We start from the raw sequence: 18,562 nt of genomic DNA on the forward strand, positions 1-18,562 counted from the left end.
AAATTGTTTAATTCATAACAAATTAACTATATTTGAATACAAATAAACATGACTAAAAAACACAAAAAAAATCATGAAACAGACCTTTTGAAATTGTTTAATTCATAACAAATTAACTATATTTGAATACAGTTGCATCAAACCCTCAGACCACCACACTATTTAGATCATCGATTTATTTCATCCATAGACATTTTTTATGTAAAATTGGTTTGCTGACAACATAAATCTTAAAATTAATGAAAAAACATTTTAATGATATATCCAACTTTTGCACTATGAGATCAATGTAAGTAGTTTGTATGCCCACAACAAAACATGTCATCTCTTTATTGCAACATGTACATATGAATAAGAATGTCCAATGCCAATCTAGCAAATTAAGAAAACCTTTGAAAAGATGTCGGAAACTTATTCTGATAAAAAATATAAAAGAAGAATTTGTGTGCAAATCCTAGAGAAGAGGTTTCTTCCTAAAATTTAACACTTGAAAAGCATCACAACATTCCAAATGTTCAAAATTTTCTACAGGAAAAGGATGTAGGATTCTAAAATATCTCCCTACTTGAAAAAATTGTATAGACAGGTAGAATATGTCTATGCTCAGTAATATAGTAGTAATCCTTTGTGCAGCGAAATGTAGTCGCATAGACTTGTCATTAGCTGCCCTTAGAAAACATAAAAGATTCATGATTTTATTTTATTTCAAATTTCTGTTTATTATCTGACAACGAATAAACCTCTTCTTACATATTGAAAGCAATTGAAATGCAAGTTGAAGAGTTCCTCAATTGTTTGAGATTCCGATATAAGTTTTTCTAGAACTAGTTTCTTATTCAACCAGTCACTTGATTCAAATTTTTCTAGTACCTCCCTTTTGCTTCCTTTGCTTCCTAGAGGGGAAAATCCTCTGGTAACAATAAGTGTAAGATTTTGCAGAAAAGGAACTGTTACAGTAAATGCCAACGTAGACTCGCCTTGCTCAGTCTCCAATGTGTGTGTACCTCTCAGCGCATCCCTGTAATTGGCCAAGAGAGAAATCAACATCATTACAATAACAAATAACAAAACATTATCTATTTCCAAATACATCTACCTACGAAATACATAACATTGAGGAAAAAATAACAATAAAACAGATCTAAGATGAACAAGAAATTACAAAGAAGATCTTATGTTACGCATGTTTTCATTTTCACTTCATTCATTTTTGCATCATGACCATGCACCTCAAGTGCCAAGTGTCAAGAGTCAAGCCTCAAGTACAATGTCTCAGAAGAAATTGGTTTCCCAATATATGGTGTTAAATAGGAAATCATTTAGCCTCTAACCTTTACACATGACCATGCAATTGCCCAAATACAACATCACATGAGAGAATCATCTATAATGATAATTTACAAGGGTTACAACTAAAGATTTGAAACCAAATACAGAATATATGCCAGGATCGAAGTAGCCAGGTGCCATGAGAACCTGTGGTATTTAGATTTTGAATCTTAAGCTAAATCTTTTTGGCTTATCTAATATACAGTAAAACAGATATTCAGAGGCATATTTCATGAGATAAATGTTGCCTAAATATCATTATTACAGGACAGGAGAATACTTGCCAGGATCTATGTGATTGGGCCCCATGAGAACCTATGGTATTTAGGATTTGAGTCTTAAGCTAAATATTTCTTATCCTGTCTTATATACAATTGAACAGAGATTTTTTCACAAGATAAATGAAGCAACTTTAAGGTTACAAAAATGTTTCAACATAGCTCATCCCCCGCTTCCCTCAGTCATTTTCCTTGTGCTTTGTATAAGTACATCATACATCAATTTCTTAGACTCTTACGGAAACCATTTTAGCTTACAGTTAGCAAGATTCCCTAGCCTATGATTCCGTGACTCACCATCCAAATATTATATGGAGGACAAGAACCTATTCTCCCCATGAAAATTGTTTTTTTTTAAATATGGGGAGAGGTTACCTGTAACTTCTGCAAACATCTATATTTTGTCTCCCGAGAGGCATGCAATAGCTAGACACTGGATCACATGCCTCAGTCGAGCTTTTCTGTAATAAAGAATCGCTAGCGCATGATGAATCCATATGTAGATTAACCTGCATATCATGCACAAAACTGAATGTTATTTGTCAGAACAGGTATTTGAATCCAGAAACACTAGTAATTTTAACGGTATTGCTAAAAACCATCATGAGGGATTGTGAAGCTATTCACTATTTAGACACCAAAAACTTGGCCAAACATTAAAATAAAAGAGCAATAAACAAGGAATAAAAAACAAGGAATAAACACCAGGTTTATAGTGGTTCACCCAAACAGGTTACATTCACTCTTCAAGGAAAGCAATATTATTATTTACTATTTTTAGATACAATTCAGCTACATAAAATGCAGCAACAACATGCTCCTTATAAGAAAACATTATAGCATTGTCCAGAATATGAAGAGCTGAGTGACTGTTGGGTTTCACATTCAACAATCTCCCACGTGGAATCCAGCCATAACGCTATGACAACAATATCCTCTGCATTTCCATACTTAATTTCAAATCAACTTCAGAGAAAATTTATGAGACTTCAACTTTGCCAATTTCGTTCACATACACTTTGGAAGAGTCCTTTCCAGGCCAAGTCAGACTCAACAGATGTTTATCTACACCTTTCTCTTATGTGTTAATGTGCCCAACATTCAACACTTTGGCACAACCGTATCCATTTTCATGCTACCATCTCTGAACCTCATCTCTGGCCTCTTGAACCAGCCTTGCAGGTAATCTCTACTTTCCACTAAGCATGTCACTATGCCATACTTGATTAAGTTATACAAGTTCAAGTTGTGTGATATCTTCTCTCAGAGGCAGCCATTCTGATTGAGAACCTCCTTTGAAAGCAAACCAATGATTGTCTACTTTCCTCATGCCAATAAACTGGAAACCAATGCCTGTTTGATATATCAACCTCATAGAGCCCTCCTGTCACAGGTGCTCCTATTGGTTCTCCAGCATTCTCATTAACATTTTCACACAGAATCTGCTTTAGAGATCTTTATTGTATTAACACAAGATATCCTGCTATTTGTATCAGAGTTGAAAAAAAGTTTTTTTTTTTTCAAATTTGGGAGGTCAACAGTCAAACAATTTGTAATGTCCCCTTTCTAGCATTCATAGCATGATGTTGTCGTTAGCCTATTTCCCCACAGTCCCGTAGGCTAACTAGGACATTAAAGGGGCTTAGAGGCCATTTGGCCTAGACAGTTTCAGTTGCAGGTCTTTCTGAGGGGTTCTGAGGCAACTTTGGGCATACTTACTATTTATAGTAACTCATCTTGGACATGGCCGGACATTCAGTCACAGTGGTATGTCGATGGTAATTGTTTAAAATCGACAAGAAGATTTATTTATCATTGATAAGATTTGTTATGCATTGATAAAGCCATTTTATAAAGTTAAATTTAAATATTTAACTTTATTAATGCATAGACTATAGTTTGTGGGAAATATTTAAATTAAAAGAGTTCCCTTTATTTTTATAACACATTGGAGACATAAGGTACATAAAGGGAGTTATGTTTTATCCCACATTGAGAAAACGAAGGATTGAGCTCTTGTGAGAACACTATAAAAGAAATGGAAGAGCTTTTTTTTTGTATGCTTGGATGAAGATTAATGTTATGTTGCTGGATATTTGATTATCGGGCTTGGAGGACGGAATCCCTCTTTGCTAGCATTCTCTTCACTGTTGGAAGACACAGTCAGGAGGATCAAGGGTGTTTTCACTTCAGGAAACACACTGGGTTTCATTTGGGGCGTTTGCATAAAGAAATTTACAAGGGTTTGAGGTGCAGATCTGAAGTTAGTTTTTGCTACAGTCGGCATGAACAGTATTTTGCTACAGTACGGCGTGAACAGTGTTGGTATCAAGTTTACTTGTTTTTCCGGCTGATTAGAAGTTTGGAGGGCTGGCCGACTACATCTACAAGATACTACGGCCACTAATTCCAGGTTTCTTCTGTCAAATTTTGATATTTTGCATAATAATTGTTGAATACAAGTCTGAATAGTTGTTGCAGCCTTTAAGGCAGCTGTAAGTGCACATCTACATTTAAAAATCACCCTTTATTAGCAGATTGAAAGAGTTTCCAGATTTTTCATATACTATTGAATGTGTACCAAGTATTTGTAAAAATGTTATGATGTGTATTATGCATTTTAATGTCACTTCATAGTTGTTCGTAAATCTACTCATTGGAAAGCAATTTATTGAGGAAATCAGCTTTATGAGTTTGCATACAAAGTGTTTGACAATATTCCTTAAGTTAAATTTCTGCAAGTCAAAGTTCAAATCAGGGGAGGATATTACAGTGGTATCAGAGCTATAAGTCCTGCCATCCTGTGGAGGTCTTATAGGAAATTTGGAACTGGCGGATAGAGGGGAAAGTGTTTGATGAAATGTCAAAACACTAAAATCAGAGCATTTATGTTTGAGCATGCGACAGGGGCCTTATAATTTCCGCAATACCAGAGCAAGACAAAGTAGGAGTTCAGACCTGCAAAGCAAACAGTCTAGTTCATCCGTACAGGGGGGTATAGAATCCAGTCATACAGACACAGCGGAGGTATTCTTTGATCAAGACAGCAATATGGGTGACCGAGATGACAGGAATACAAGATTAGGTGGAGGCGGGAATGCCGGTCCAGAGCCTGGAGAGGAAAGATTCTTACAGTTATTAGAGACCTTGGTGCAGGGTCAGCGAGTAGCAGAACAAAGGGCATAGGAACAGAATCAGAGATTGGATTTTATGATGCAGATGATGGCTCGTCAAATGGGGTTGAATGCTAACATGGGTGGAGGAAATAATCAGAATGGTAACAATCAGAATGGAAATGATCAGGATGGGACACATAATGGAGATGAACAAGTTGGGAACAATTTCGGTCATGCACCCCAGCGAGCTAGGACAGTGAGTTCAAGGCCCATGATTCCTACATTTCCTCCTAGAGCTCCAGAGCAGCTCGTACCAGAGCCCCAGATTACTGATATACAGGACCAGTTGAGGAGAGATTGGGAAGCCGGAGGGCCAAATTTTACTGCTGCAATTACCTTTAGGGAGTATATGGATGTGCGGATGAAACATATGCCACGTGGACATGACAGGAACCAGAGCTATGAGCTACGGAAGAAAGTAGGGAGACTTGAGTTACCATATTATGATGGCTCAGGAAAGTCTACAACAAGAGCTTGGGTTCAAAAGCTTGACACATACTTTCAATTGAACCCTATGCCCGAGGAAGAAGCTATTAAGTACGCAGCAATTCATCTGGATGGGTTAGCACACGAGTGGTGGCATCATGGTATAGTCACTATGGGACATGCACACATTACCTCATATGTGGAGTTTACAGAGAGGCTGATTGATCGTTTTGATAGGAAGGATCCAGAACTCCATTTCAAGGAGTTAGCTCAGCTTAAACAGTGGGGCTCATTGGAAACATACATTTCAGAATTTCAGAAACTTGCAGTGTTAGTAACAGATGTATCTGAACGAAGGATACTAGTTCTATTTATGGATGGGTTAGCTGATCCATTGAGAGGGTGGATTAAAGCTCTCAACCCTCCCACTTTGTAGGAAGCCATTAAGAAAGTTCGTGACATGGATTCCTCTTCATCTTCAAAAAATAAATTCCAGGCAAAGAGTTTCCCTTCAAAGAAAGATAAGGACAAGAAACCTTTTCATAAAGAGGTTCAGCCAGCTAAGGAGGAAAGTAAGAGGTTGGACAATGAGACACTTAATGATCTCAGGAAGAAGAAGCTTTGTTTTCATTGCAGGGAGCCTTGGGATTTGTCACATAAGTGTCCATTGAAAGCAAAAGCTAAGCAGATGGAGTACTTTTCAGCTGAAGAGTCAGTAGATGGAGATTCAGAGCAGTCATCTGAATCAGATGGAGATGATGATAGTTCTTCACAGGAGGAAGCACACGGTGATAGCACGATAGCTCAGTTGTCAAGTATACAGGAGGCCGTCACTTTCAGAGTTAGGGGAACCTTGGATGGACAGAGAGTTGTGGCACTCATTGATACAGGGGCGACACATAACTTCATTGATGAGAAGTTTGTGACACGCAGAGGGCTACATACAGAGGAGCATAGGGGATTTAAGGTGATGGTTGCCGATGGCTTCAAAATTGAATGTACCAAGAAAATCTCCAACTTGCAGCTTCGTTTGGGAGATTATGACATGACAGGAGATTTCTTTGCGGTCAACATTGGTGATAGGGATATGGTGCTTGGGATGAACTGGATGAAGTCTCTGGTAGAGTTCACATTTAACCTTGAGAAAATGGAAATGAGGTTTGAGGCAAATGGTAAGAAGATAGTGCTCAGAGGTTTGTCAGATGGGAGACTTCGAGTGGTGTCACTCAAGCGGATGCAGAGTTTCTTTAGACATGATCAGGTGCAGTGGGCAGCAGAGTTTAGAGTAATGCCTGAGATGACAAAGCAGCATAAACTAGAGTATCCACTTGATGTACAAAAAATAATAACCAAACATACTAAGGTCTTTGGTGAGATACCTCCAGGGAGACCCCCGGATAGGGGAATCGAGCATGTTATTGAATTAGAGGAAGGGGCTAAGCCAGTTATCATCACACCTTACCGCCATCCGAAGAGATATAAGGATGAAATAGAAAAGGCAATTAAGGAGTTGATTGACATGGGGCACATACGGCCAAGCAAAAGTCCTTTCGCTTCTTCAGTAGTATTGGTGAAGAAGAAGGATGGTACAATGAGGATGTGCATTGATTATAGGGAGATAAACAAGAAGACAATCAAGAACCGATACCCTATCCCGCGCATCGATGAGCTTATTGATGAATTGCATGGTGCATGCTACTTCTCTAAGATTGATTTGAGATCCGGCTACCATCAGATACGGGTTAGAGAGGTGGATGTGGAGAAGACAGCTTTTAGATGCCACTATGGACATTTTGAGTTCTTAGTCATGCCCTTTGGGTTGACAAATGCCCCTGCCACTTTCTAGTCCTGTATGAATAGAGTGTTCAGAGATCAGTTGAGGAAGTTTGTGTTGATATTTTTTGATGATATACTGATATACAGCCGTACTTGGGAGGAACATTTGAAGCATATTGATACAGTGCTCAGTATTCTAGAGAGGGAGTCATTATATGCCAAGATGAGTAAATGTGAGTTTGGGATGATAGAGTTGCTCTATCTAGGGCATATTATTAGTGCAGGAAGTGTTCGGGTTGACCCAGACAAGATCAGGGCCATTCTGGATTAGCCACCACCGAGGAACACTTCACAACTCAAGGGATTTCTCGGGCTTTGTGGGTTCTACCACAGATTTGTGAAGGGATTTTCACAGATAGCAGCACCACTTACAGATTTGACACGGAAAGATAGTTTCAAGTGGTCAGAAAGGGCTCAGGATTGTTTTGACAGGTTTAAGGAGCTGATGAGTACATGTCCTGTTTTAGCCATTCCAGATTTCACCAGGCCCTTTGAGCTGCAGTGTGATGCCTCGGGAGAGGGCATAGGAGCTGTTCTCATGCAAGACAAACATCCCATCGCATATGAGAGTAGAAAATTACGAGGTGTGGAGAGAACCTACAGCATCTACGACAAAGAGATGCTAGCAATCATGCACGCGCTAGCTAAGTTCAGGCAGTACTTAGTGGGAAGCCGATTCACAGTAAAAACAGATCATAATAGCTTGAAACATTTCCTTGGACAGAAGGACCTTAATGACAGGCAACAGAAATGGGTGAGTAAATTACAGGCCTATGATTTTGACATAGCCTATGTCAAAGGGAAGAAAAATATTGTTGCAGATGCTTTATCTAGAAGGCCTCATTTGCTTGCTGTTGGGATAGTCATGGATGATTGGAGAGAGATGATCTTGGCAGAATATGCTAAGGATAGTTGGGCATCTAGCATTATTGAGGGAGCTATTCAAGATAGTTGATACACTGTCGTAAATGATCTGATCATCTACAAGGAAAGGATTTATTTAGTACTCGGGTCTACTATGAAGCAGAAGATTTTGAGGGCATTTCATGATTCACCAATGGCAAGACATCCCGGATTCTTTAAGACATATCGGCAGGTGAGAGCGCTTCACTTGGAAAGGACTCAAATCAAAGGTGCTTCAGTTTGTTAGGGAATGCCCTGTGTGTCAGCAGAACAAACAGGAACATTCTTTTCCGGGTGGTTTACTACAGCCCCTACCCATACCAGAGAAGAAGTGGGATAGCATTTCCATGGATTTTATCACAGGCCTCCCCAAGGCACAGGGTCGGGATTGTATCTTTGTTGTGGTAGACAGATTGACGAAATTTGCACATTTCTTTGCAATTTCGTCTACATATTCAGCAGCACAAACAGCAGAACTATTTTTTCGAGAGGTATTCAGACTACATGGGATACCACGAAGCATAGTCAGTGACAGAGACAGCAGATTTATGAGCCACTTTTGGCAGGAGTTGTTCAGGTTATGTGGAACAGAGCTCACTCCGAGTACCAGCTACCACCCCCAAACTGATGGGCAGACAGAGATAGTGAACAAATGAGTTGAGGGGTACCTTCGAAACTACATTGCAGGAGAGCAGAAGGCTTGGGTGAAGTGGCTACATCTAGGGGAGTACTGCTATAATACCTCTTTCCATATGTCTATTCAAATGTCCCCTTTTATGGCACTGTACGGGTATGATGCTCCTAATTTTTTTGATTTGTTATTTGGGGACAGCAGGGTGCCTAAGGCCAAGGATACTTTGCAGGAGTGTCAGGACATTATGCAATCCTTGAAGGAAAATTTGCAAAAGGCACAAAATTAGCAGAATCAATATGCTGATCAGCACAGGGTTGAGAGGTCTTTTGAGGTGGGAGATATGGTGTACCTCATGTTACAGCCGTATAGATAGTCCTCTCTCAAGAAGAGTGGAGCAGAGAAATTGAAACCACGCTACTATGGACCGTTCAAAGTTATCAGGAGAGTGGGCGAAGTAGCTTATGAGTTGGAGTTGCCTGCAGATAGTAAAGTGCATAATGTGTTCCATGTGTCACGCCTTAAGAAGGCATTGGGTCACAATGTGGTGCCTTCAGTAGTATTGCCAGCTCTTGATGATGAGGGGAAGCTTATCTTGGTTCCCGAGGCCATACTTGACTCCAGGGAGAGGGTGCTTCGCAGGAGGACTATCAGGGAGTATCTAGTGAAGTGGAGGAACCTACCTGTTGAGGATGCTACTTGAGAAAATGAGCAGATATTGCAACATCCAGAGCTGAAATTGCTTGAGGACAAGCAATTTTGGGAAGGGCGGACTGTAATGTCCCCTTTCTAGCATTCATAGCATGATGTTGTCGTTAGCCTATTTCCCCACAGTCCTGTAGGCTAACTAGGACACTAAAGGGGCTTAGAGGCCATTTGGCCTAGACAGTTTCAGTTGTAGGTCTTTCTGAGGGGTTCTGAGGCAACTTTGGGCATACTTACTATTTATAGTAACTCATCTTGGACATGGCCGGACATTCAGTCACAGTGGTATGTCGATGGTAATTGTTTAAAATCGACAAGAAGATTTATTTATCATTGATAAGATTTGTTATGCATTGATAAAGCCATTTTATAAAGTTAAATTTAAATATTTAACTTTATTAATGCATAGACTATAGTTTGTGGGAAATATTTAAATTAAAAGAGTTCCCTTTATTTTTATAACACATTGGAGACATAAGGTACATAAAGGGAGTTATGTTTTATTCCGCATTGAGAAAACGAAGGATTGAGCTCTTGTGAGAACACTATAAAAGAAATGGAAGAGCTTTTTTTTTGTATGCTTGGATGAAGATTAATGTTATGTTGCTGGATATTTGATTATCGGGCTTGGAGGACGGAATCCCTCTTTGCTAGCATTCTCTTCGCTGTTGGAAGACACAGTCAGGAGGATCAAGGGTGTTTTCACTTCAGGAAATACACTGGGTTTCATTTGGGGCGTTTGCATAAAGAAATTTACAAGGGTTTGAGGTGCAGATCTGAAGTTAGTTTTTGCTACAGTCGGCATGAACAGTATTTTGCTACAGTACGGCGTGAACAGTGTTGGTATCAAGTTTACTTGTTTTTCCGGCTGATTAGAAGTTTGGAGGGTTGGCCGACTACATCTACAAGATACTACGGCCACTAATTCCAGGTTTCTTCTGTCAAATTTTGATATTTTGCATAATAATTGTTGAATACAAGTCTGAATAGTTGTTGCAGCCTTTAAGGCAGCTGTAAGTGCACATCTACATTTAAAAATCACCCTTTATTAGCAGATTGAAAGAGTTTCCAGATTTTTCATATACTATTGAATGTGTACCAAGTGTTTGTGAAAATGTTATGATGTGTATTATGCATTTTAATGTCACTTCATAGTTGTTCGTAAATCTACTCATTGGAAAGCAATTTATTGAGGAAATCAGCTTTATGAGTTTGCATACAAAGTGTTTGACAATATTCCTTAAGTTAAATTTCTGCAAGTCAAAGTTCAAATCAGGGGAGGATATTACACAATTCCTCCTGCCAATGCCAGCAAGAAAGAAGTCATTCCTATGAAATTAGTCACTTTAGATCTCAAATACATTATGTCATTTCTCTGACTCTTGTACTCAAATCAGGGTAAAGGGGCGGGGAATACAGTGTAAGGAAAAAAGACATTATCGGTTTTGGTTAATGGACTCCCAAAAGGTTTTTTTAGAATCTCTAGGAGATTACTTCAAGAGGATCCTCCATTCCCCTTTCTCCTTATTATAATGGTTGAAACTCTAGGCAGATCCCTTACTAAGGCTAGAGAGAGGTGAAGTAAAAGGGATTAAAATCATGTGTTAGTACCTGTAACACAAATTGTTGATGACACAATGATCTATGGGAAGGTGGAGATTGAAGAAGCTAGAAATATCAAAAGGCTCTTAGATGCTTATGCAGAAGCTTCAGGACAACTTATTAATAAAGATAAATTGGAAATATTCTTCTTTAATACAAATGCCAAAATAGAGGACGAGATTTGTAATATCCTGGATTTTAGAAGAGGAAGGCTAACATGTAAATAACTAGGGCTCCGTTTGGACAAGGGAGTAGATCAACAAATCTTTAGGAAAATGTCCTAACAAAAGTTGACAAACACGTGGAATCATGGAAAGGAAAATGGCCGTCCATAGCAGTGAGAGTAACAATGATTAAATCAGTCCTCCCAGCTATCCCAATATATCAAATGACTTGTTATAGCCTATCTGCAGGTATCAAAAAGAAATTAATTAGCAAGTTAAGGACTTTCTTTTGTAAAGGAACTGCAGACAAAGCAAGGATGACTATGGTTGCTTGGAATAAGATCTGCAGATCAAGAGAAGAAGATGCAATACACTTCAAACACATTAAAGATCAGAATATAGCTTTTGGGGCTAAACTTGTATGAAAGATGTACAAAAACCCGGACTTAAATGGATCAAGATCCTTAGGCATTAATACTTGGATGGGAAGGATCTCCTTAGTATCTTCAGACATGCAGCCCCTCCAAGCAGTTCGAGTGTTTGGAGTTTTATTAGGGAATGTAGACACATTATCATTGAAGAAATCTCTCAGGATATTGGGGATGGGGGTTCTTCCCTTTTTTGGGATGATTCATGATTAGGGTACCCAATCTTGAAAACCCTTTTAGATGATCAGCAGTCCGTAGAAGCCCTTAAGAGCAGAAGAGCTATCTATGTTAAGGACTACTTGGAGACACCTAGTGGTAACCCAGCGATAGGATGGTGCTGCAAACTAATGGAGGTATTACACTTACCACTGGATTTCCATAACAGATTGAATGGAATTCTGAAGGAAAGGAAAGTCATGCTCAATATGGATAACAATAGGGTTATACGGGCAAAAGTGAATAAATACAGAATACAATGTCAATGATGGGTATGATAATCTCTCTAAAAGGAATCAGCTTAGCAAAACATAGTTATCAGTAAATTATGTTGGGATGAGAATTGTCTACCTAAAGCTGGGATGTCTGCATGGGCTGTATTTCAGATGAGAATAATTACAACTGAATGGTTCAGGAAGATGGGTTATCAGTGCCCATCCGGTTGCGCTCTATGTGAAGTGAATGAAGAATCAAAGGATCCTATTTTGTTAAATTGTGAATACACAAATAAATCTTGGAGATGATTATTGAATAAACTAGGTTGGAGGACAGCACTACTAAAAAATTTACTAGGTTTCTTTCAGAGATGGCCTAGGAGGGGGAAGAAGGATCTCTATAGAAATATCCGGAAAATGGCCCCATCTTTATTAATCTGGGAGCTTTGGAATGAAAGGAACAAGAGAATATTTAAAACAACTAGGATGAGCTTTGAGCAACTGACAAACAAGATTAAAGCTTCTACAGCGGGGGTGGTAAATAGTAGAAACACGAATAAATATGAAGAGAAAGTGTTCACAAGTTGGGATGACAAGATAAGGAAAAAATGGTTTGGATTGAGAATCCCCCCTTTCATAGGTGAAGATAAAGGGAAGTCAGATCTCTTGAGGAAGGAACGTAAATGGCAAGCTCCGAAAAACTATATGGTTTAAGTTGAATTTCAATTGAGCATCTTGAGGTAATCCCGGAGTGGTTTGTTTACCATACTGGTAAAGAAATCAACACATACAGACAATGGAACAGAATAGCAGAATTATATTCGCATATGCCAGACATACATTATGCTTCATAATATGAATAATTGATAGAAGATAGATGATGATTTACAATGATCCTAGACGGGATATAAATACTATTCGCTGAACCTTCCCGGAGGAGTCCGTCGGCCACAAATATTATGTCTGCTACAAACTATTTACCCGTCGGCTACAAAATACAAAACACCGACAACAATCATTCCATCGGCTACAGAACACCGCTGGGACCATCCAATCAGCTAACACCATCCTTCCCAAAAAGAAAAGTTGTCTCCGGACGACAATTACAAAATATCTGAAACAAATTAACAAACAAAATACATTAACAAAGTGACTACAACAAGAGAAATCCGCTTCTGTCGCATCACTTCCACATTCATCCCGTTACAGCTGTAGCCTCTGCTAACACAATACTGTCTCCTCAAGCTGACCTTAATAGCCACCCGTGCTGCTTTCTCTGCTTCCAACACTGGGTCCACTGAGCTAAGTGTCGCTGCACTGCCTCCAACTAGATGATCAGCTCCTCCCAAGCTCTCTACACATCCACCAAGATAGCCTCCCGGCCAACACCTACTCCCAGTGCCTCTGGTACACAGAAAGTCCATCCCTGCAGCAACTTCAACTCTTCTCAATTGGTCAGACTCCCACGACTGATATCCACAACGACTGGGGGTCCAGGGGGCAACACCCTCGGCGGGGTCGAGAGGCAGTGCCCCTCGCCGCCCAGACCAAATTAGCACTTCGCAACCCACACAGAAATGCACGGAGCACACCATTTCTGTCATTTTCTGCCAATTCTACACTCTTTCTGGCAACCACTGATGCTTCCCCTTCCCTTTGGCATTATCTGTCACTCATTCTGAACAACTTGAATCTGTCGTCGTTTTTTTTTTTTTTTAGAAAACTCCGCACACCCATGTTTTACACAGACTCCACAATCTCTCCTCCGCAAATGAGAAACAAAACTCCAACAATCTTTCGTTGAAACCACTCTTTCGGCAATGAGAAGCTCAACAATTCTTCCGAAAATGAAAACAGACAGATAGATCATGCTATGGAAGACCTCCCGTGGAACAGTCCGCAGACATCTGTTGCAGGACAGTCCACGAACAACTACCCGCGGGGACTACCCATGGGACATGTCCGCGGGAGCCACCTGCGGACCTCTGCCGTGGGGACCACCCATGGGACAGTCCGCGGACCTCTGCCGCAGGACTACCCGCGGGACAGCTGCATCTGCCCGCGGGATTTTTACTACTTTTTATTTATTTATTTTTTTTGCTTTTTATTTTTTTTTTCAAATTTTTTTTTTTCTTTTTTTTTTTTTGCTTTTTTTTTTTTTAATTTTTTTTTTTTTGACAAAAATAAAATAAAATAGAAAGACAACACCTCAATTTTGCCTCCAGGCGTCACCACTCTACAATGACGACGGAGTCAACTGGCCATTCTGTGACAGCGACGGAGTCTTCCTGGCACCATATATTTGCAATTTAAATCCGTTGACTACCGAAGGCACCTCTTGCTCGTCCAATGTCTCCAATTTTTATCACCCGATTGTCGCCAACCTGTTGGGTCTGATATGGTCGAACCCATCTTGCCTTAAACCTTTCCTATTTGACTTCATCCCGACTGTCGTACTTGAGTACCAACTGCCCCAGCTGAAACCTACTGAGTTTGTCATGCCACGCCTTATGATGTCTGTTCTGTGTTACCTCCGTCGCCCACTATGCCTGTGGTCGTCGCGCATCTAGCTTATTTCCTTGTTGTCGGTACCCTTCAAGTAATTTTATGGTGCGATGCGTTCTTTTCCTCTTGTGCGGTCCGTTCACTGTGTACCGAATGGTGGGATCTTTCTTTTTTCTGGGTTTGGACTGTATGTTCTTCCCCTCAGCTTCAGGCGTAGCCACCTTTCCTTCTTCCACTGCTCTGTATTCCTTCAAACACTCATTTTCCTTTTTTTCCTTACCTTCGTCGACCCTTAGCATATTACAACTCGGAAACAATTCGTAGTCTTCTATCTGCCAGTGGTAAAGGCCATTCACCGAGTCCAGGTTGTCGTCATTGGATCCTCTGTCAAGTCTCAATACTCCTTTGTCCAGTTCCATTCTCCTCTTTCCTTCGTCATCACTCTCGCCTTCACTTTCAGAATCTGACGATGCTGCCTCCTCGCCGACCATTTGTGTATGCAGGTCAATTGTGAATCTTTTGCCTCCGCCCTCCATTGATAGGGTATTTCGTTTCCAATCATGTTTTACTTTTTCTTGCACCAACCAATCCTGTCCCAGAATAGTATCATATCCTTTTCTTTTCAATGGAATAACCACAAAATCCAATAAAAATGGTTGCGTTCCAATAGTTACCAGTTGCGCCTTCAAGATTCCCAACGGTTTGATTCCGTGTTGGTCTGCCGTGAGCAACTAGAATGCAGGTGGCCATAAGGTCAGCTTTCCCAACTTCTTCCAGGTATCCTCCGGTAACACATTCACACCGGACCCTCCGTCGACAATTGTGTTTGTCAGAACCTTTCCCAAAATTCCCATCTCGATGACCGCTGGATGCCTTCCCATCGTGAGAGCCAGAAGCATTGGGTTTGTTGCCACCATTGCACTACTATCCCTTCCTGTGTCCTCCGTTGCTTTCGGAAATGGTCCATGATTTAGAATGGCCGTCCGTAACTGGGGCATTGTGAGGTCACTTATCTTGACCGGTACCTCCGTTTGTAAGATTTGTTGTACAATGTTTTGTTTTGCGAAGTTCCTTGCCAAGGTGTCGGTGATGCCCTTCAACTGAGATGTCCCCACCAATGATGCCTTTACAATTTCCGCCTGTGCTTCCCCCAATTTTCTCTTTTCCTCCGCTTGCCTCCGTGTAATTGCCAGAACCTCCTCTACATCTGTGCCGACAGTGATCAAGTTGACTCCAGACTTTGGACACTTGGAATCTTTGTGATCGTCGGGTCCACACCATCTACACAGTAGTTTGGGTGTGTTTGCCGTTGTACAATCCCGCGCAAAATGACCCCACAAATTACATTCTCAGCATTGAACGATCGGCCGTCTGTTTGCATCATACTGGATTCGACTTCGGCTCCCACTATTCGCATTGTTGATATTTTGCCCTCTGCTATTATTCTTGTATCCGCTGGATGTGGCACCTGTACTATTCGTATTTCCGCTACTGCCCGACGAGGAAGCCTCTTGTGTAAGAAACACCTGTGGAGATACTCTTGTCTTCATGTTAAAGGGGCACTCTTTTGTGGAATGGCCTATAATCCGACAAATGTCACAAAATTGGTTCTTCGGACACGATCCTTTAGTATGACTGTCGGTCTTACATTCCGTGCACCACAGTTCATTGCATTTTGGCTCCTTCTGCATGTTTTTAAACTCCATCATGCGAACCATATCCTTCTGTAGGGTAGGAACCTTCTTGTTGCTACCTTTGTCGTCGCTGCTATCATCTTCGGCAGGCTCATCGTCATCAGAATCAAAGGAGCTAGTTTTTTTCTTCTTTGTCTTCTGCTCACTTTCAAGGTCCAGTGCTCTATTATACGTGTCCGCATATGACGACGGTGGCACAATTTTCATTTTCCTCCGCAACTTCGAGCATAGGCCGTCCACGAACCATCTTTTCTGAAGTCTGTCTGCCGGCTTACTTTCCATTTTGTTTATCAAGTCTTTTAATTTCCTGGCATAAACGTAGACAGTTTCGTTCTTCCCCTGCTTAGTATTGAAGATCTCTACTACAATTTCATTATCATCCCGCAATAGTTTAAATTCTGCTAGAAATTCCTTTTTAATGTTATCCCAACTATTTAGCTTTTGTGGATTCGTATCCAAAAACCAATCAATTGCCACACCCCGTAGGGTTGCCGGAAATTGCCTGACCCATTCGTTGGCATCTGTGATTCCATTTGCCCGCCAGATCGTCTCACATTTCTTACAATGTCGAATGGGATTGGTTGTACCATCGCTCTCAAACTTCGGCAGCTTTTCTTTGGGTCCCGCCATCACAACTTTATTTGGTAGAGAGGCGTACTGGGTCCTACAACACTGGCGCTATTTACTCTCGCACTGGCAGTCTGCACTCCCACACCGGAGGTCTGCTCTTCCACACCGGTGGTCTGAACTCCCACACCGGAGGCTTGCACTCCCACACCGGCGGTCTGAACTCCTACACTGGAGGTATGAACTCCCACACCAGAGGTCTCAACAGCTGCGAACCTTGGTGAAGAAGAAGGATCTTCTGAAGCTGTCTCCCGTGGAAGTGTATCCCGGACGAAGAGGTCACTCCTTGTTCGTGCTCCCTCGGCACTCTGAGCCGTGTTAGTCGATGCTCTTCCGTCTGAATTCTCTTCCCTTGGCGAACACAATTTCAAGAACGCTTGTTGTGCTTCTTCCACCAACTCCACCTGCTGTCGAGTCTCCTCCAGCAATTCCTCCGCACTTCGGTTTCTGTCGGCAATCTTCTGGAATCTCCTTCGGCGCTCTGCCTGCTATGCCAGAATTAAATTAGCTTGAGTTGTGCGAATCTCATCTTTATCCTTCACCGTGTTCTTATTTTTATTCAACAGATTCGGCATTTAATTTCCATCTGCCTGCCTCCGTACCAGGTCCATCGAGCAACGGCGCCAAATGTTTACCATACTGGTAAAGAAATCAACACATACAGACAATGGAACAGAATAGAAAAATTATATTCGCATATGCCATACATACATTATGCTTCATAATATGAATAATTGATAGAAGATAGATGATGATTTACAATGATCCCAGACGGGATATAAATACTATTTGCCGAACCTTCCCGGAGGAGTCCGTCGGCCACAAATATTATGTCCACTACAAACTATTTACCCGTCGGCTACAAAATACAAAACACTGACAACAATCATTCCGTCGGCTACAGAACACAACCGAGACCATCCAGTCGGCTAACATGGTTGTCATTGGGTGTTGTGTTCGTGATTGGGAAAGAAAGTTAATTGCCAACATGGCTAGACCCATTGGTACAGCATCTAACAATTATGTTGAGTTTCAGCCCCGGCTGAAGGATTGCTTCTATGCCAAAACCTTCAAGTTGATAAATTGGAGATTGGAGGTGACTCCGCCATAATGATCAATGTTGTCAAAAATGGAAACACACCTAATTGACTTATGAATGGGCTCATTAAAAGATCAATGGAAATTCTAAAATTATTTAAAATTTTAACCATCATATAGTAGATCATATAAAGAGAGCAAGGAATGGTAGGCTGAAAAATTAGCTAATCAAAGTACTGACAGTGAATAGATTTAATGAAGAATTTTTGGGATTTGACGGTTTGATGGGATACATCCTCTTTTCGTTCCATTGGAATTGTGACTCTGCTATCTTCATGGATTTGTAAGTCTGACAGATGGACCTCTTATGGTTTTGATTTAAGCATTCTGATATATGATGAACTCTAAGCACTTTTATACCATACACTCGGATCCTTGGGGAGATTAAGTAGGACTAAGATTTAACTCTAAGTAATGACAAGGCAGTGACTTAGATATGTGTTTGCTATGTTGTGATGATGGATTATAGTTCTTAAATGAGATATTTCTTCGATATTCATGGCTACATATATATAGATGTATATAAATAATGACAGGGTGGTGGCTTAGATAAGTGTTTGTTACGCTGTGACAAAGGATTATAGTGCTTACATGAGATATTTCTTTGATATTCTTGGCTACAAATATCTAGATGTAAGTAGCATATGCATTTAGATATATATTTATATACATTTAGATTTGTATGTTAATATTCCTAAAAGTATATTTCTTTGCTTTATGTCTACGGTT

The 18,562-nt window shown here is 40.6% G+C and overlaps 1 protein-coding gene across 1 annotated transcript in view; it reads right to left on the minus strand.

Moving 5' to 3' along the window:
* Window positions 1–546: 546 nt before the first annotated feature.
* Window positions 547–18,562, minus strand: part of LOC149529561 (S-adenosyl-L-methionine-dependent methyltransferases superfamily protein) — a 154,689-nt gene continuing 136,673 nt past the window's right edge. Inside the window, exons 5-6 of the mRNA XM_089808945.1 lie at window positions 1,983–2,116; window positions 547–1,018 (exon numbers count right to left, since the gene is read on the minus strand). Coding sequence (XP_089665071.1) covers window positions 721–1,018; window positions 1,983–2,116 — 432 coding nt within the window. The 3' untranslated portion in view covers window positions 547–720. The remainder of the gene's footprint in view (window positions 1,019–1,982; window positions 2,117–18,562) is intronic.

Source organism: Cupressus sempervirens, chromosome 11, assembly GCF_028749045.1.
Source record: "Cupressus sempervirens isolate cs-2001-9-10 chromosome 11, ASM2874904v1, whole genome shotgun sequence".
NCBI classification, from domain to species: domain Eukaryota; kingdom Viridiplantae; phylum Streptophyta; class Pinopsida; order Cupressales; family Cupressaceae; genus Cupressus; species Cupressus sempervirens.